Source organism: Calidris pugnax, unplaced genomic scaffold, assembly GCF_001431845.1.
Source record: "Calidris pugnax isolate Ruff unplaced genomic scaffold, ASM143184v1 scaffold450, whole genome shotgun sequence".
In the NCBI taxonomy this organism is placed as follows: domain Eukaryota; kingdom Metazoa; phylum Chordata; class Aves; order Charadriiformes; family Scolopacidae; genus Calidris; species Calidris pugnax.
The window spans coordinates 221,109-236,305 of record NW_015094504.1 but is presented as its reverse complement, the minus strand read 5'-3'; the positions used below and the strand labels follow the sequence as shown (position 1 = coordinate 236,305).

Genomic DNA, 15,197 nt, shown 5'->3' with positions numbered 1-15,197 from the left:
TTTAGTTTTCCGACTCCTGAGCTCCCTCCAGTGAAAACCCTGATCTGTGCTGGGAAGGGCCGGGGGTACCCAATGCCAATTTTGGGGGGGGGGACAGACCCTGAATGCCGACCCCAGATGGCTTGTTTGACATTTCCTGAGTGATTTTTGGGGCAGAAAAAGCAAGAAGGAATAAAAATCTCCAGTCCTGCCTGGGTCTGAGTCGTGGGGACAAAGGCACAAGGTCTGAGGAAAGCACAGATTCACCCTCTTATAAATTTTTTTCTTTTTTTTTTTTTTTTTCCCCCTTCTGTTCTGCTTTGAGCCCTGCTTTTAACAAAAAATATTTGGGAAATGGAGATGCAAGCCAGGTGCTGTGTGGGACTTCCCAAAGAAGCAGCTTCTGGAGGGCCACCAACATCTCCAGCATCATACCGATAGCAAAAATAAATCTAGTTTTTGAGTAGTGCAACAAGCCCACGGTGGAATCAGAGCCCCCTCCCCCTGAGAGGGGAGGAAAAGGCTTTTCCCGACATTTTAATGGAAAAACTAGACTTCAGCAAGTCTCAAGGAGCAAAAAAAAAAAAAATTAAAAAAAAAAAATCTTTTCTCTCTCCCAGGATTTGAGCCGGACCCACCCGGGGTCGCAGTTTTGCTCCCGTTTTCCAGCTGCCAAATTTTGCATCCACCAGTTGGATACGGGAGAGAAGCTCAGGTTACGGGACGATGAACTGTTTCTATGTAAAAAAAAATTACAAAAACAACCAACAACGACAACAAAATATACCTAAACACATCGACAAGCACCAGTAACACACAGATACGTATCTCAACCCGCTTGGCCAGCTGGTGTCTGACTCCCCCAGCCACTTGATTTGCTTTTATAAGGAAAATTAAGTCCTTAAACACCCCCCCACCACGTGCAGGGATTGCTCTCGGCGCGACGGCTGCAGGTTATGGCCTATGATTATCAAAAAAGCAGCAAAAAAAAAATATGTATATATATAAAATGCAAAAAGCCAAATGGCTTCCTGCTCCAGAGAGGGGAGAAGGGCGACGGGGCAATGTGGCTCCTCACATCCCAGCCCTGCACCAAGCACAATGCTGCTGGGGGTGGGAGAGCTGTAAATATATATATGTTTTGGGTTTTGGTTGTTTTTTTTTAAAGGACAGAAGTCAAAACTGACTCCCAGCCAGCTCGATGGGATTCGGAAGCAAATATTGAAGTGTTTTGCCGATTCAGAGCCATATGGTGATGCTAAGGGAAAGCCCTTCCCAGTCCTCCCAGCTGCCTTCACTGGTGGTATTATTAAATAAAAAAAAAAAACCCAAATTGCTCAGCCTAGTTTTGAAAGACACGGCGAGGGCCACAATGTAGATTTTACACGGATCTAAGCAGACTCACGAAGCCTAAAGTGAGACGGAACACCAGATTTCGCCTTAAAAATTCTCAGAGTTTTTCCTGATTAAAGTGTTTTGGGTGGGTTTTCCGCCCCCCACCTCAAATGCCTCCAAAAATGACAGGCTGGAAGTGACCAGAGGCACACACAGGCTCGAGCTACCGGTGTGACACGACAAGAGCAACGGCCACGTCCACACCAGGAGAGAAACCTCCAGCTCCCACCCCGAGAGCTGCTCCTGCCTTGCAGCAACCCAACAGCATTTCCTTCTTTTAAAGCTATAATGGTCACCCGTTCCCCTCCCTCACAGGACACCAGGGATTTGCACTTTTTAGGTAGTCAAAGGCCAGGGGGTGCTGCCTGGACGCCTCACCCCAGGAGGTTTTAGGGCTGATCTGGGAAATGCAGGAAGCTCTTTGGTCCCCAGATGGCCCACAACCTCCCCCCAAAGCCCGAGGAAGTGGCTTCTTTCCCCTCCCAGCCCCAGCTTTTACCGTACAAAGGGAGATATTCTTCAGGTTTGGGGATTTTTTAAAAAAAAAAAAAAATTAGGAAAAAATAAAAAAGACTCATCAGGAATTAAAAAAAAAAAAAAAGAGCAAACCCAGCAGATGTACAATATACAGAAGGAGGAATTTACACGCAGCTCTGGAGGCGTCTTCTGGGGTGACAGGAGGTACCTCCAAGGTCCCTGGTTGCAGCAGTGAGGGCCTCCGGTGCTCCCCGGGCAGGAGCAGGGGAGGGGACGCGGCACCGCGGTGCTGCGCTCAGTCCAGGAAGCGCTGGCAGGCTTTTTTCCACCGGCAGGCCGTGCACCACTGGTCCCGGTGCTCGATGCCGTACACCTTACGGCACTTTTTGGCTTCTCCGCGGACTTTCCTGCAGAAGGGGGGGAGAGAAAAAATAATAACATTTATCCCCTCGTTGCAGAGCTTCAGGGGTCGGTCTCTTTTCTCAAGTCACAGGTGACAGGACGAGAGGAAATGGCCTCAAGTTGCGCCAGGGGGGGTTCAGGATATTAGGAAAAATTTTTTCACTGAAAGGGTTCTCAGCCATTGGAATGGGCTGCCCAGGGAGGTGGTTGAGGCCCCATCCCTGGAGGTGTTCAAAAGACGGGTTGATGTAGTGCTGGGAGGTCTGGTTTAGGGATGATGCTCCTTGTTTGTTGTGTGGGTGTCTATTTTTGTCAGTTGGGTTGACGGTTGGACAAGATGATCTTTGAGGTCCCTTCCAACCTAGAAGATTCTGTGATTCTGTATCTAAGGGTAAGGCTCCATAACCATGGCTGAGCATCATCTCTGCACCCTGTTCTTTGAGGGGCTGCACCTCAGCTCCCCTCCAACTGCTGAGAGCCTCACCTGGTGCCGATGGACACCCTGGGCGGCGAGGCGACGATCAGGTGGGACTTGAGCATCGGCGTCGGTGGCTGGGGTTCGCTGAAGCTGAGCGACCGGCTCCGCACCTGCGGGGAACGGGGTGTCAAAGGGGGGGTGGGACAACACGGTCCCCCCTCCTGCAGAGGGTCCAGGTGCTGTGACAGAGCAGCAGGAGACACAGATGTCCCCAGCCCACGAATCTGGACATCTGAAGTGGGGAATGAGAGCAAACATAACCTCCCCATACCTCCCAGTCCAACCCCACACCCCAAAAGGACCAAGGGGAAACGCATGCGGGACTCACCGGTGACAGGGACGGGAGAGTCGAGGTGGCAGTGGCCCAGCTGATGCTGGTGAAGATGTGGGGCGACACCGGAATTTGGATGGAGGGCAACGCCTGTGGGGGAAAAGAGGGGTCAGCACAAGCCCCAGGGGCACTCCGTTCCCACATGCCACCCCACCTCCCTGCAAAGACCAATCTGGAGCGCCCACAAACTGGGAGCACCAGTGGTGGGATGGGAATTCCTGTGCTACCTCTCCTCCAGTGCCATATCCAGCTAACACAGGGCACAGATGACACCTTGTGTCACCCTTTGTCGGGGAAAAGCACTCACTCTGGCAACAGCTTTTGGTTGCAACAAACCACATGCACCACTCCAGGTGTAGATGTACCTTCCAGTACCTGAAGGGAGCCTACAGGAAGGCTGGGGAGAACCTGTTTAGAAAGGCCTGCAGTGACAGGACGAGGGGCAATGGCTTCAAGCTGGAGGGGAACAGATTTAGACTGGAGATTAGGAGGGGGTTCTTCACTGTGAGGGTGGTGGAGCACTGGAACAGGTTGCCCAGGGAGGTGGTTGAGGCCCCTTCCCTGGAGATATTCAAGGTGAGGCTCGACGAGGCCCTGGGCAACCTGGTCTAGTTGGGGGTGTCCCTGCTGACTGTGGGGGGGTCGGACTAGATGGCCTTTGGAGGTCCCTTCCGGCCTGGGCAATTCTATGATTCTATTTTTGCACCTCTGCACGTGGGCTTCCTGCTTTTAGATGCTGCACCCATTCCCTGGGATGGGAATGGATACATGTGCAGCTGATGGATCTATACACCCTGTCCCTGCACTAGCTCACAGCTCTACAACAGTGCTGGGCTCCCAAGTGGCCCCTGTGACAAGTGCCATGGGCCCAGGGTGCCCACGGGGCCACAACTCCAGATGCCCAAGTTTCCTGTGCCTCAGAAGCCTGTGCCCAGGCGAGCGTGCAGCGGAGCCGTGCAGGATCCGGCAGGGCTGCATTCCAGCCCCACATTATCTGCCGGCAGGAGGGCGTGTTGCATACCAGCAGCGGGTAATTGCAGGGGAGAGGAGGCCAGCAGCTCCCCCCCAGCCCAGGAACAGCCACAGGAGAAGCCCACAAGCCCCTTAACCAGGCGTTAAGGAAGCTGGTTGCTCAGGATCTGAAGGGCAGCCAGGCAGGGAACGGTGCTACATCAGCACCAAACCCTCTCCGAGCCACAGGGCTGGCAATGAAACGTCCCTGTGGGCACTCGTGGAGCAAACCGGACAATAACCTGCCCTTTGGCAAGATTTTGGGAGGTGACCCATCCCTGGGGAGATGCCACCAGCTCACCTGGTAGGCGTGATCAGCCTGGATGTGCCAGAAGGAGCTGGGGGCAGACTGGCTGAGGGCGCTGCTGGCCAGGGCGGGCTCCAGCGCTGGCTGCTCCACCAGCAGCGCCTCCGGCTTGGCCAGGGCTTGCTGGATGATGATGGGAGCGGAGGCAGACGTGGGGCTGGCAGCAGAAGCAGCCGCCTCCGGCGCTGGCTCTTCCTTCACCTGCACTTCAGTGTAGTAGAAATCCTCCTCCCGCTTCCGCTGGTCGGAGTCTGCGCTGTCCCTGCCAGGAAGAAAAAGAGGATAAGGGGTGAAAAGGCAGCCCCGTTTCCACCACCGAGAAGGTGAGTGCCCCCCGAGTTCCCCGAGGGAGAGTCATCCTGCCCTCCTGATCCATTCCCAAGCTACGAAGCATCACGTCGGCTGTGATCAGCGACAGCCAACTGCCTCTGCAGCAGCACTTCCCGCTTCCAAGGAAGATCAATACCTCTTTCCAGGGCCTTTAAAAGCACTGGCACATTGACCGGGCACCACTGAAAATCCCCTGCTCATTTCTAAATCGACTTCATTTAGCACAGCTGCCACCCAAGGCCTGCGGTTCACCCAGCAGGAAACAGCCCCTGATGTCTTGTTTTATTATTTCCCCAGTGCATTTATCCGGCACTGGATGGCAGTCCAGCACTGCCCACTGCACCACAGCCCTTCTGGCCTTGCCCTTCCCGGAGAATTCATCACGTTTGCAAGTGAGGAGGAGAAAAATACATACCAGAAAACAGGGACAAAAGCAAGAAAAAAACCTGAGGTTGGGGTGAGAAATGCGACGGGGCCACAGGAGGAAAGCACAGCAAAGCTGATCCACACACCCACACCACTGTGTATTTGGGGGGGAATTCACAGGAGATCAGGACTCCAAAGCAAAGCAAACTGCCAAAGGGGTGGCCACCACCAGACTGGCACGCAGGTGCCCATGCCAGCCCCGACAGCTGAGCTGGGGCTGGCCACCGCCGCAGAAACCCAGCCAGGCTGGTGCTTTTCTGCCTCTGCCCAGGGCTCACATGTAACTTGAACTCCCCCGGTGCAAAACACCCCCCCGGGCTGGGCAGAACAGAAGCCCAAACGGGGCTCCCGTGACTCCCGGAAAGCCCTGGGCTCCCTGAAGGGGGGGGACACTACAACAGTGGCTTGGGTGACACGGACCGCTTGGCTGAGAACTGCCAAGCTCAGGGCACAGAGGACAGTATCTTTAATACTGGGGATATTCGCTGCAGGAATTACGAATTCCGCAGTGGGAGAGCATGCAGGAATTGAGGTGGCAAAATCTTCCCTCTTACCCGAGGTGCTGGGTCTTGACGTGACGCTTGATGCCGACGATGGAGCGCAGGACCTTGCCACAGCTCGGCCACAGGCACTTGTACATCACCTTCACCGAGTTCTGGAGGAGAGATGGCCTGTGTCACCCCCTGCCTGGTGGCTGAGTCCCCTCCACAGGACGCTGGCTCAGCCTGAGCCACCCCACCAGCACTGGGACCCCCCCCCCACCACAGGCAGCACTACCTTTCTCTTGCGTGGAGCGGGTTCGTCGAGGAGAAAGGGGTCGGAGTCGGTCTCGAAGCCATCGTCCACTTGGGGGGAGCTCAGGGCCTCGATGGAGTACTTGGGGCTGCCTGCGGGGTGGGGGGGTGACGGGGTGGAGATGTCACTGCCCCCGCTCCAGTGCCCGCTGGTGGTGCTGCTCCCGCTGTCCGAGACGTCACCGCTCTCCTTCCAGGGATCACAGGCCACCCGTGAGGCTGCAGGAGAGGACACACACTGTCACCCTCAGCTTGGGGCCAACCAAACCCCCTCTCCAGGGCAGAGACCAGCCCTGAGCCTGGATAACCCGTGACAACAGTTCGTCTCCCTTTTATTTTTTTAAAAAAACTTGGCAAGGTGAAGCCTTTGCACCTTTGCTCAGTGCCAGCTCCCAATTATTGGTCACTTTATCCCTTTTTTTCCACCCCCTCCCCATCCTCCTTGGCATCAGTGCAGTCCCGTGGGCACAGCCGGCACACGGCGAGCAGCCAGCCCCGGGGCACGCACATTTCCCACGGCTCTGGGAGGCTATTTTTATCCCTCTGGCTGCATTTGACTCCTCGGGAATGAAATTGCCTCTAAAAAAAGGAGCAGCGACCAGGCGGTGCCCCCCAGCTTGGGACTCCTGCACGGGGCTCCCCGGCCCCCGGGGACGGCTGTAGAGAGTAGGGTTACCCTCACGGTGCTGCCAGGGCTGTCCCGACTTGCTCGCCCCCACCCAGCACCCACGGGCTCCACCACGACCCTGCTGTCACTCCCCAAGCCACCTCCAGCCCAGCACGATCCCTGTCCTGGCAGAGAGGTTGGTGCTGGTCTCTTCTCACAGGTAATTAGTGACAGAACGAGAGGGAATGGCTTCAAGCTCCGACAGGGGAGGTTTAGACTGAACATTAGGAAAGAATTTTTCACAGAAAGAGTGGTCGGGCATTGGAACAGGCTGCCCAGGGAGGGGGTGGAGTCCCCATCCCTGGATGTGTTTAAGGGCCGTTTAGATGCAGTGCTGAGGGACATGGTGTAGGGGAGGACTTTGTAGAGTAGGGGAGATGGTTGGACTCGATGATCCCAAGGGTCTCTTCCAACCTAGACAATTCTATGATTCTATTTGCACCCAGCAAAGCAACTCTGCCGCAAGCAAGAGCCCTGGCGCTGAGATCCAGCACATTTCTCCACATCTTCTTCCGTTTCGAGGTGTTTTTTTTCACAAATATATATGTATATTTGAAATGCACACTCACGGTGGATGCCGCTCTCGCCGGCGGGAGGGCTCTGCACCACGGGGCTGCAGGAGAGGCTCGTCAGCACCATGGCTGCCACCATCTCGTCCATCTCCACAGCAGCATCAGCTTTCCTGCACCACGATGGGGGAGAGATGTGAAATTCGTGGAGGAAAAAGCAGAGAGAGAACCCGGGTACAACCAGGGGAGTCACCCGGCACCCAAAGGGCAGCACAAACTGTAGCAGCTGCACAGGTTCCCCCTCACCCCCTCCCTCTGTAGACTTTCAGTCATTTTTAAGTCATTGGGAAGGATGTTTTCTCCCCATTTGGAGGAAAAAATAAATTAAAAATCCCCTTAATCCTAAATTTAACCATCCTCCGGATAATCCCGTGCTGGGCAGGCGGATATATCCCCAGCATCACCGCCCTTTTCAATCGGTGTAAAACCAAGTGCCAGTGCTGCTGGAGCTGCCAAGAGCCCCTCTCTCCCCCCCGGAATGAGATGCCACAAGCCAAAGGCACGAACCTCTTGGGTACATCGATATTGCTGGATACGGATCTCTGGAGCGCCTCGGCAGGGCCGGGGCCGCCGGCGGCAGGCAGGGCTGGGGGCTGGAGCGCGGCCGGCCGCACGTCCTGCACCCTCCAGCACGCCTGCAAGCCCTGCTCCGGCAGCAGCACCTTCACCTTCTCGCTCAGCGGGTTGTGCTGCTCCACGAGGCCAGCACACTCCTGCCCGTTGTAGGTGACAAGGACCTGAAAACGGTACAAGGAGGTTATTTTCAGCACCACTCTCAGGGGATGTCCTGTCGCAGCACAAGTCCGCCTTCACCCACCACAGAACCGCCCCCCACCTCCTCCTCCCCCAGCAGAAAGGGCCACAGAGGACTTTAGGACAAAGGCAGAGCCTGTCCTGAAGGGCTTGGACTTCAGACTGCTGTCACAGCAAACCTGAGGGGTGGCCAGGGTTCATCCCAACCCCACCACCAAGGGATCCGCTCTTCCCAGGCACAATCCCCCCACATTGAGGGATTTTCTGAACCAGTATCAGCTGCCTCCAAGTATCGTGACTTTGGGTGGACTTTTCTCCAATGGATTTGTTTGCTTTGGCTCAGTTCTCACACCCTCCTGCTGCAAGGGCTCCCACAATTATTACACCTCCTGGCAAAGCACGGAGATGAATGGATTAAAGCCGGAGAGGGACGGGGAACAGAGGTTTCTTTGGTGAAACGATCCTGCGTGAATTCACATCAGGCAGGAGAAGGAGATGTGCCAACCTCACCACCTCCTTCAGAGTCCCAAACTCCTCCTGATGGGCAGTTTTCCACCACTACCACCCAGGAGCCTACTTCTGCTAATGGAAAGGTATCTGTGTCCAAAGACGCTACATGTGTCTCCAGCTATTTATAGGAACAGGAACATCTCTTTATGGAAGGGCCACGGGTGTCACACCAAGAAACCGATACAGGATGGACACATGCACAACCATATCCTGAGCGGGGAGAAGCCTGGGAGACCATCTCAGGTAGGACCTTGAGCAGAAACACCAGGGTGGATAAAGCCACCTATGGCAGGTCAAGGGTTTAGGAGATCAGTGGAAGGATCAGGACACAGAAGACCCTGACTCCACCTTCTGAAAACAAGGAGTAAGGTTTCCCCGTGAACCCCATGGGCCGTCCCCAAGCCTGCACCCAGCAAGAGGAGCCAACATCTCCTTCAGCTTTGCACAGCCACCGGCACAAGTCCTGGCTGTTGCTGGGAGGTGAAGGCACCTCTCATCTCTATTTTTATGCTGTTCCCAGCAGCAAAGGAAGCAAGCAGAAGCATCCACAGCAGAGCACGTAGGAGAAAACAACTCTCCCTGTCCTGTGGTTAATAAACATGGGGCAGGAGGAGCCAGAAAACTGAACAGGGGCCTTATTTACACTCCATTTCACAAGCTCTGCCCAGAAAAAGTTTTACAGTTCTGCAGGTAGCAGCCAAGAAAGGGGCTCTACGTCAGCAGCTCACAGCTCCCCTCAGACAGTGCTGCTCAGCCAGGCATTAGCAGGAACCGTTCCGGTGGGCTCGAGAACAAGCACTGTTCCCTGCTCCAGGCAGCATCTTGGCCAAGTCACGGACCTCCTAACCATCAGGAGCCCAGGGCACAAGAAACGGTGGGGTCCAGCGGGACTAGATGTCCTTTCTGGATGAGCCATCCCATCTCACTCTTCCCTAAGAGCTTCTTCAGCACGTTATGTCTGCACCATCAGCCCTCAACCCCGCAGCAAAAAGGTGCCACAGGCAAAGCCATAAGGCTCATCACCACTGTGGCTAAGCTGAGGGCTCCTTGCCACTTGACTTTAGATGTTGACGTGAGTTATGGGGAAATAGGACAAGTTCATGGAAGAGAAACCCACTGGGAGTCACAAAATGTACAGAAACTATCCCCCTTAGCCTCAGACAGTTGGAGAAGTGTCAGCTCTTCTTACCCTCTTCTCTGGAGACCCACTTTTGGCTAAGACTGGAGACATCTCCAGGAGGAGATGGATCTCTGCTTGAGCTGGTACGGTCCAAACCCATCAGGGACAGCCAAGTGCACTAATGCCAACACCCATTAACGACTCTTGTAATTACAGATCCTCACTGCAGCTTACATTAGGAGATCCCCAGGAGTTTTCTCCCCCATCGGAGCACATCCCACCAGCCAAGGGACACCAAGAGCCTCCTTGCTTACTTGTTGCCCGGCGCAGAGCTGCTGGCAGCCAGGGCTGGGAAACCTGGGTCCCTGGCTGCTCTCTTCCACCGATGGCACACAGGACCCGTCCTCTCGCAGCGCCGTGTGGGCAGACCCCTGCCCGAGGTCAGTCTGCAAGCCGGGGATCTGGGTGGGCACCAGCATCCCCTCGGCCAAGGCGCTGGGGGCAGAGACACGGGTGCCAAGCAGGGAGCGCTTCCCCAGGCGCCTGGACAGCACGCTCGCCATCTCGGACACGCTGCGGAAGAGAAAGACACAGGGATGTTACCTTCAGTGTGGGACTGTGACGTTCAATCAGTGTCTCCCCACCACCACCACCACCCTGGGAGCCAGGAAAGCAGCTTTCTGCTGCTCCAGCATCCCCATGTGCTGGCTCAGGGGCTCAGCCACAGGTGCTGAGACATAGAATCATAGAGTCATAGAATCGCCCAGGCCGGAAGGGACCTCCAAAGGCCATCTAGTCCGACCCCCCCGCAGTCAGCAGGGACACCCCCAACTAGACCAGGTTGCCCAGGGCCTCATCGAGCCTCTCCTTGAATATCTCCAGGGAAGGGGCCTCAACCACCTCCCTGGGCAACCTGTTCCAGTGCTCCACCACCCTCACAGTGAAGAACCCTCTCCTCATCTCCAGTCTAAATCTGTTCCCCTCCAGCTTGAAGCCATTGCCCCTCGTCCTGTCACTGCAGGCCTTTCTAAACAGGGTCTCCCCAGCCTTCCTGTAGGCTCCCTTCAGGTACTGGAAGGCTGCTATTAGGTCTCCCCGGAGCCTCCTCTTCTCCAGGCTGAACAACCCCAGCTCCCTCAGCCTGTCATCTCGGGGACACGAGGACAGCGGTGTGCCCGAGCTCTCCCTGCCCTGCAGCTCTTTACCATCATTTCTAAACCTCTCAGGGAAAAAAAAAAAACAAACACGGATGAGCTAGCCCAAAGGAAACCCTGCAGACACAGTTGGGACAGCCCTTGGAGACCATGCCCCCCCCTTAAGCTGTCCCCAGTGCACGCTCCCGAGGCCACTGTGGCTATTCCCGCCTGTCACGCTGAAACCCGCCGTCGGTGCTCTTCAACCTTGACCTCTAGACTTGGGTCCGTGCCCAGGACAGTCCTGCAACTCCCTTGCCCGTGCCCCGGCAGGGAAGGAAAGCTCTCTGGCAGCACGAGCCAGCGCTCCTCCTCAGCCTGCACACCGGTGCTCCCTTTTTTGGGAGCTCTCATGCTTCGAGGAGAGGTTTCTCCAAGCTCACAGCTCATGCCCAGCACTCCCAGGCTCGGTCTTGCAACAGCACAGGAACATCCTCCTGCTCTGCTTTGTTAAAAAAAGGAAATTTGGTGCATTTTTATCCTGAACTGTTTCTCTGTAACTATCTTTAACCTGGTTTTAACCCTAAAATAGCTTCCTTTTCCTCTGACATAGGTTTTCCTCAAGTTGGTGTGATTCTGCTAGCAAGCCTACCCAGAGAGCAGCCTGCCTGGCTCGTTTGCTCAGGTTTGCAGATTTTACTGCTGTTTTAAAAGAAACAAGCGTTTAGAGGTTTCCTTAAAAGCAAAGGACACCTGGGAACAGGGACAGACGACGCATACAGCCCCAATCAATCCGACAGCTCCAGCAGAATTCGCTGTCCTCCTCCATCCCAACCTTCTCCCAAAGTCTCCTCCGCTGCAACACCCTCCCCGAGGAGCACGGGAAGCCAGGATGCACACCGTGGTGAGGGGGAAAGGTGACAGTGCCTGGGATTTGGGAGGAGGGAGAGGAAGCAAAAGGCTCAGTGCAGCCCTGTGTTTTGGGGCACACCAAAAACGCCACGTGCTTTTGCACCTCCAACAAACCTGTCACCTTTGCCACCCTGCCTGGGCTTGTCAGCAACTGTCACCCAGCCAGCTGGGTGTTTGTCAGGTGTCTGGGTTGGAGCGTAACCTGGGCCACGGAAAGTCCAAGTCTGAGGAGCTGCTGCTTGTGCAAGAGGGAGGATTAACCCCAAGCTGCCAGGCACTTGTGCCCAGATCCTCCCCTCCTCACGCAGGGTTGCTGCAAGAGACGCTCGGTTCCCCATCATGAAGTGGTGGCATTTTAACAGCAGATCAAATATATTTCTTTTTGACATCTGACTTAACGCAGCGCCGCCTTGCACACTGTCTCAGATGAGGAAAGTTTCCTGAGGAAGAGGAGGGGAGCTCGCCCCTCCTCTCAACCTCCAACCGCCCCGGGAAGAGTTACTCCAAACCACGTCCCGCTTCAAAGGACGCCCAAGATTTACAAGCAGTTTTATGAATAACCGAAGGCACTCGGCTTACTCTGTCCTCCCCCAAAATTCAGCCGTTCCCGAGTAGAAAATTAACAGCTACTTCAGAGCCATAAAGAATTGAGCAGGAAGAGCGGGATGGGATGCCAAAGGGACAGAGGCGTGCCAGGGAGAGCACCTCACACCAGGGCTGCCTGTCCCACGGCGCGCGGGGACTTCCTTGCGGTTGCCACCTCCCCTCTGGAGAAGGATCAAAGAGGCAGCGGCGGCGTCTGGCCAAACACAGCTGCTCCCCAGCTTCCGTCTCACCTCACCCTGCCCAAGGAGCACACCAGGCTTCGCAGTGTGCGGGCATCACCGGGGGATGCTCCATCTGTCTGTGATAATGTCTTTTTTTCCACAGCGCAACATGTTTTCTGCTGAACCCAAGTGACCCGGCCAAGCAGCCCTGCTCCCAAATCTCCTGTACACCCATACGGGTCTCTCTCATCCAGAAGAAGCCCCAAAGGGCTGGGGGGGCAGACACAGTGATTTGCCTCAAACCCCAAAGCAGAGCCGTGGCAGAGCCCCTCCACCCCGCCGCAGGAATTAACCACCGGAGCGCGTTTCCTCCTTAAAACCTCACTCTCTGATATCCCAAGGCGCCGGGGTTTGGGAACTGCCTTTCCAAGGGCTCAGGGAGTTCCATGCAGCGTCGTCGGTGCCACCACCACCACCGCCTAGAAGACGGTGCCCAATCTCCACCAGCCTCCCCGAGGGTGGGCGCACGCCGGTTTGAAGGCAGCGCTTGGCCGGCGGCCAGGTGCGGGGAGGGCAGCGCCGAAGGTGGGAGGCTGCTTCTCATTTCCTTCGGGGTTTCGTTTCGCCTTCCCTTTCCTTTCCTTCCCCCCTCTCCGGTCCCTGGGAGGGAGGAAAGAGGCGCGCGCTCGCAACCAGGGGGAAGGAAAACCCTCCCAAAAGCCGGTTTTCAGAGCCGCATCTGCTGCCAGCAGACCTTCCAACGCCGGATCCCATTTCGGCGCTCGGCCCGTAAGCCCAGGGTGACGTGCCAACGCCGAAAAATCCTTCCCCCCCGGGCCGTGCCCCAAAAACACAAAGCAAAGAAGAGGAGCAAGGAGCCGGGAGGGCGTCAGCGGTGCAGGCGGAGCCGGGAGGCCACGCTGCCGCCGCGAGCCCTCCCAGCTGTTAGCAATCACGCGCCGCAGGGGTCAGAGCCGGCACAGATCCCAAATTATTTCTTGCTTCAATGCCGGGCGTGTATTTTGGACGGCGTTTTTCCAGCTCTTGCCGGGGAAAAAAAAAAAAAAAAAAGTCAGCCCTTGTGCCTACCGGCATTACCGCCGCTGCCGGCGGAGAGAAGCCCAGGCTGGAGGTTTGGGAAAGCAGGCACCTCATTTGGCAAACGAGGAAGGCTTCATTTAGCAAGAGGAGAAGGTGGGGGGGCCACGGCAAAGTGGGGTGTGTGCCCCAGGGCTCACCCCAGCTGTTTGTCTGGGGTTTGCTGGGAGAAGGGCAGCTCCTACCCCCATGGTGCTGCGCAAACCAGGACCACCGGCACACATCCCCTCCTCAGAGAACGTGCAATTACAGCACACCCCATTTTTTCCCTTTTTTTTTCTGAATAAATGCTGGTAGGCTCCCTCAAATCCAGCCTAACTCCTGAAACAGACCACCATGCCACGGATCAGCAACTCAGACCACTAATTCCACCTTAGAAGAGACCCTAAACGCTGCAATGACTGATACTAAACCCCAGTTTTCCATCTTGTCTCCCAGCCTGCTGTTTCCTAAACGCCCTTTCTCATCCCAAAACGTTCTGAAGCCCTTTACAAACGGCACTCCAGCCCCCCGCGCCCATCGGCACACGTGATTGGGAAACAAGATACCCGCACGGAGCGGTTTGCAAAGTTTGGGCATTAAAAAAAAAAAAAGCAACAAGTATCTACTGACCCTGAGATAGAGCCAAAAACCCACCCGCGACCTACCCCTCGCAGACTATAATACGAAACAGGCGCCTTCCCAAAGAGCTTCCTCCTAATCCCGCCTCGGTGCTCGCCGCTCGGGGTCCACCCCCAGACGTGTCACCGCGGGGCCACCACCGTATCCCCACCAGCAGCATCGGGGAGGGCTCCCCAATCCTTGCCCCACCATTTGGGCACAAACTTGAGTATAAGAAGTATAAGAAGAACCTTAATGGGAGGTGGAACTTCTTTCCTGTGAGGGTGGCAGAGCCCTGGAAGAGGCTGCCCAGAGAGGTGGTGGAGTCTCCATCTCTGGAGACATTCCAAACCCCCCTGGACATGTTCCTGTGCGACCTGCTCTGGGTGGACCCACTTTGGCCAGGGGGATTGGAGGAGATGATCTCCGGAGGTCCCTTCCAACCCCATGTGATTCTATGATTTCACCCGTGCCGGTGTTTGCCACTGTTCCAACCCCATATGATTCTATGATTTCCCCCGTGCTGGTGTTTGCCACTGCTGGGCAATTCTGGAGGGAAAGGCTTTTGGGGAGAAGCCCCGCCTGCCTAAAAAACCACGTTTTCGGGCGCGGGCAGGAATGCTGGCAGCAAGGCAGAGCCACTTCCCCGGGCACCGGTGGGCCAGTGCGTGCCGTGCCGTGCCGGCGGCGAGGGCAGCCAGGAAGGAAAAGGCGGGAGCTGGCTGCTTTCTGGGAGCGGTGCCGGCGGAGCGTGACTCGAAGCCGGGGCACGGGCACCGAGAGACGGTGTGTGCAACGGGGAGGCAGGGGCAGGCCCGTGTGCGTGGACATGCGTGTGCATGTGTGCGGGGCCCGCGGCCGTGCGGGACACGTGGGGAAGATGGCAGGGCCGGAGGCAGGGGAGGAGGAGGAGGAGGCGTGTGCCCGGGCCTGCCGTGGAAGGCGGCACCGGGCAGGGCACGTGTGAGCGGGGCGGGGGACATGCACGGGGAGGGGGACACACGGACACACACACACACACGCACCGGGCAAGCCGGGAGGCGGGGCATGTACTAAGAGGGGAAGGGGAGGGGGGGAATGTACCGGGCACAGGCCCCGGTTGGGCGGGACATGCACGGGAAGGCGAGGGGGGGGAGAC

General features: G+C 56.4%; 1 protein-coding gene across 2 annotated transcripts in view; it reads right to left on the bottom strand.

Annotated features, from left to right (window-relative positions):
• Positions 1 to 1,965: 1,965 nt before the first annotated feature.
• Positions 1,966 to 15,197, bottom strand: part of ZNF395 (zinc finger protein 395) — a 15,576-nt gene continuing 2,344 nt past the window's right edge. For both annotated transcript variants that reach the window (XM_014963057.1, XM_014963058.1), the window contains 9 exons: positions 9,864 to 10,122; positions 7,674 to 7,903; positions 7,167 to 7,279; positions 5,914 to 6,149; positions 5,691 to 5,791; positions 4,375 to 4,642; positions 3,060 to 3,152; positions 2,738 to 2,841; positions 1,966 to 2,258 (listed from right to left, as the gene is read on the bottom strand). In XM_014963057.1, the coding sequence (XP_014818543.1) occupies positions 2,147 to 2,258; positions 2,738 to 2,841; positions 3,060 to 3,152; positions 4,375 to 4,642; positions 5,691 to 5,791; positions 5,914 to 6,149; positions 7,167 to 7,279; positions 7,674 to 7,903; positions 9,864 to 10,112 (1,506 nt within the window). In that variant the 5' untranslated portion in view covers positions 10,113 to 10,122 and the 3' untranslated portion in view covers positions 1,966 to 2,146. The remainder of the gene's footprint in view (positions 2,259 to 2,737; positions 2,842 to 3,059; positions 3,153 to 4,374; positions 4,643 to 5,690; positions 5,792 to 5,913; positions 6,150 to 7,166; positions 7,280 to 7,673; positions 7,904 to 9,863; positions 10,123 to 15,197) is intronic.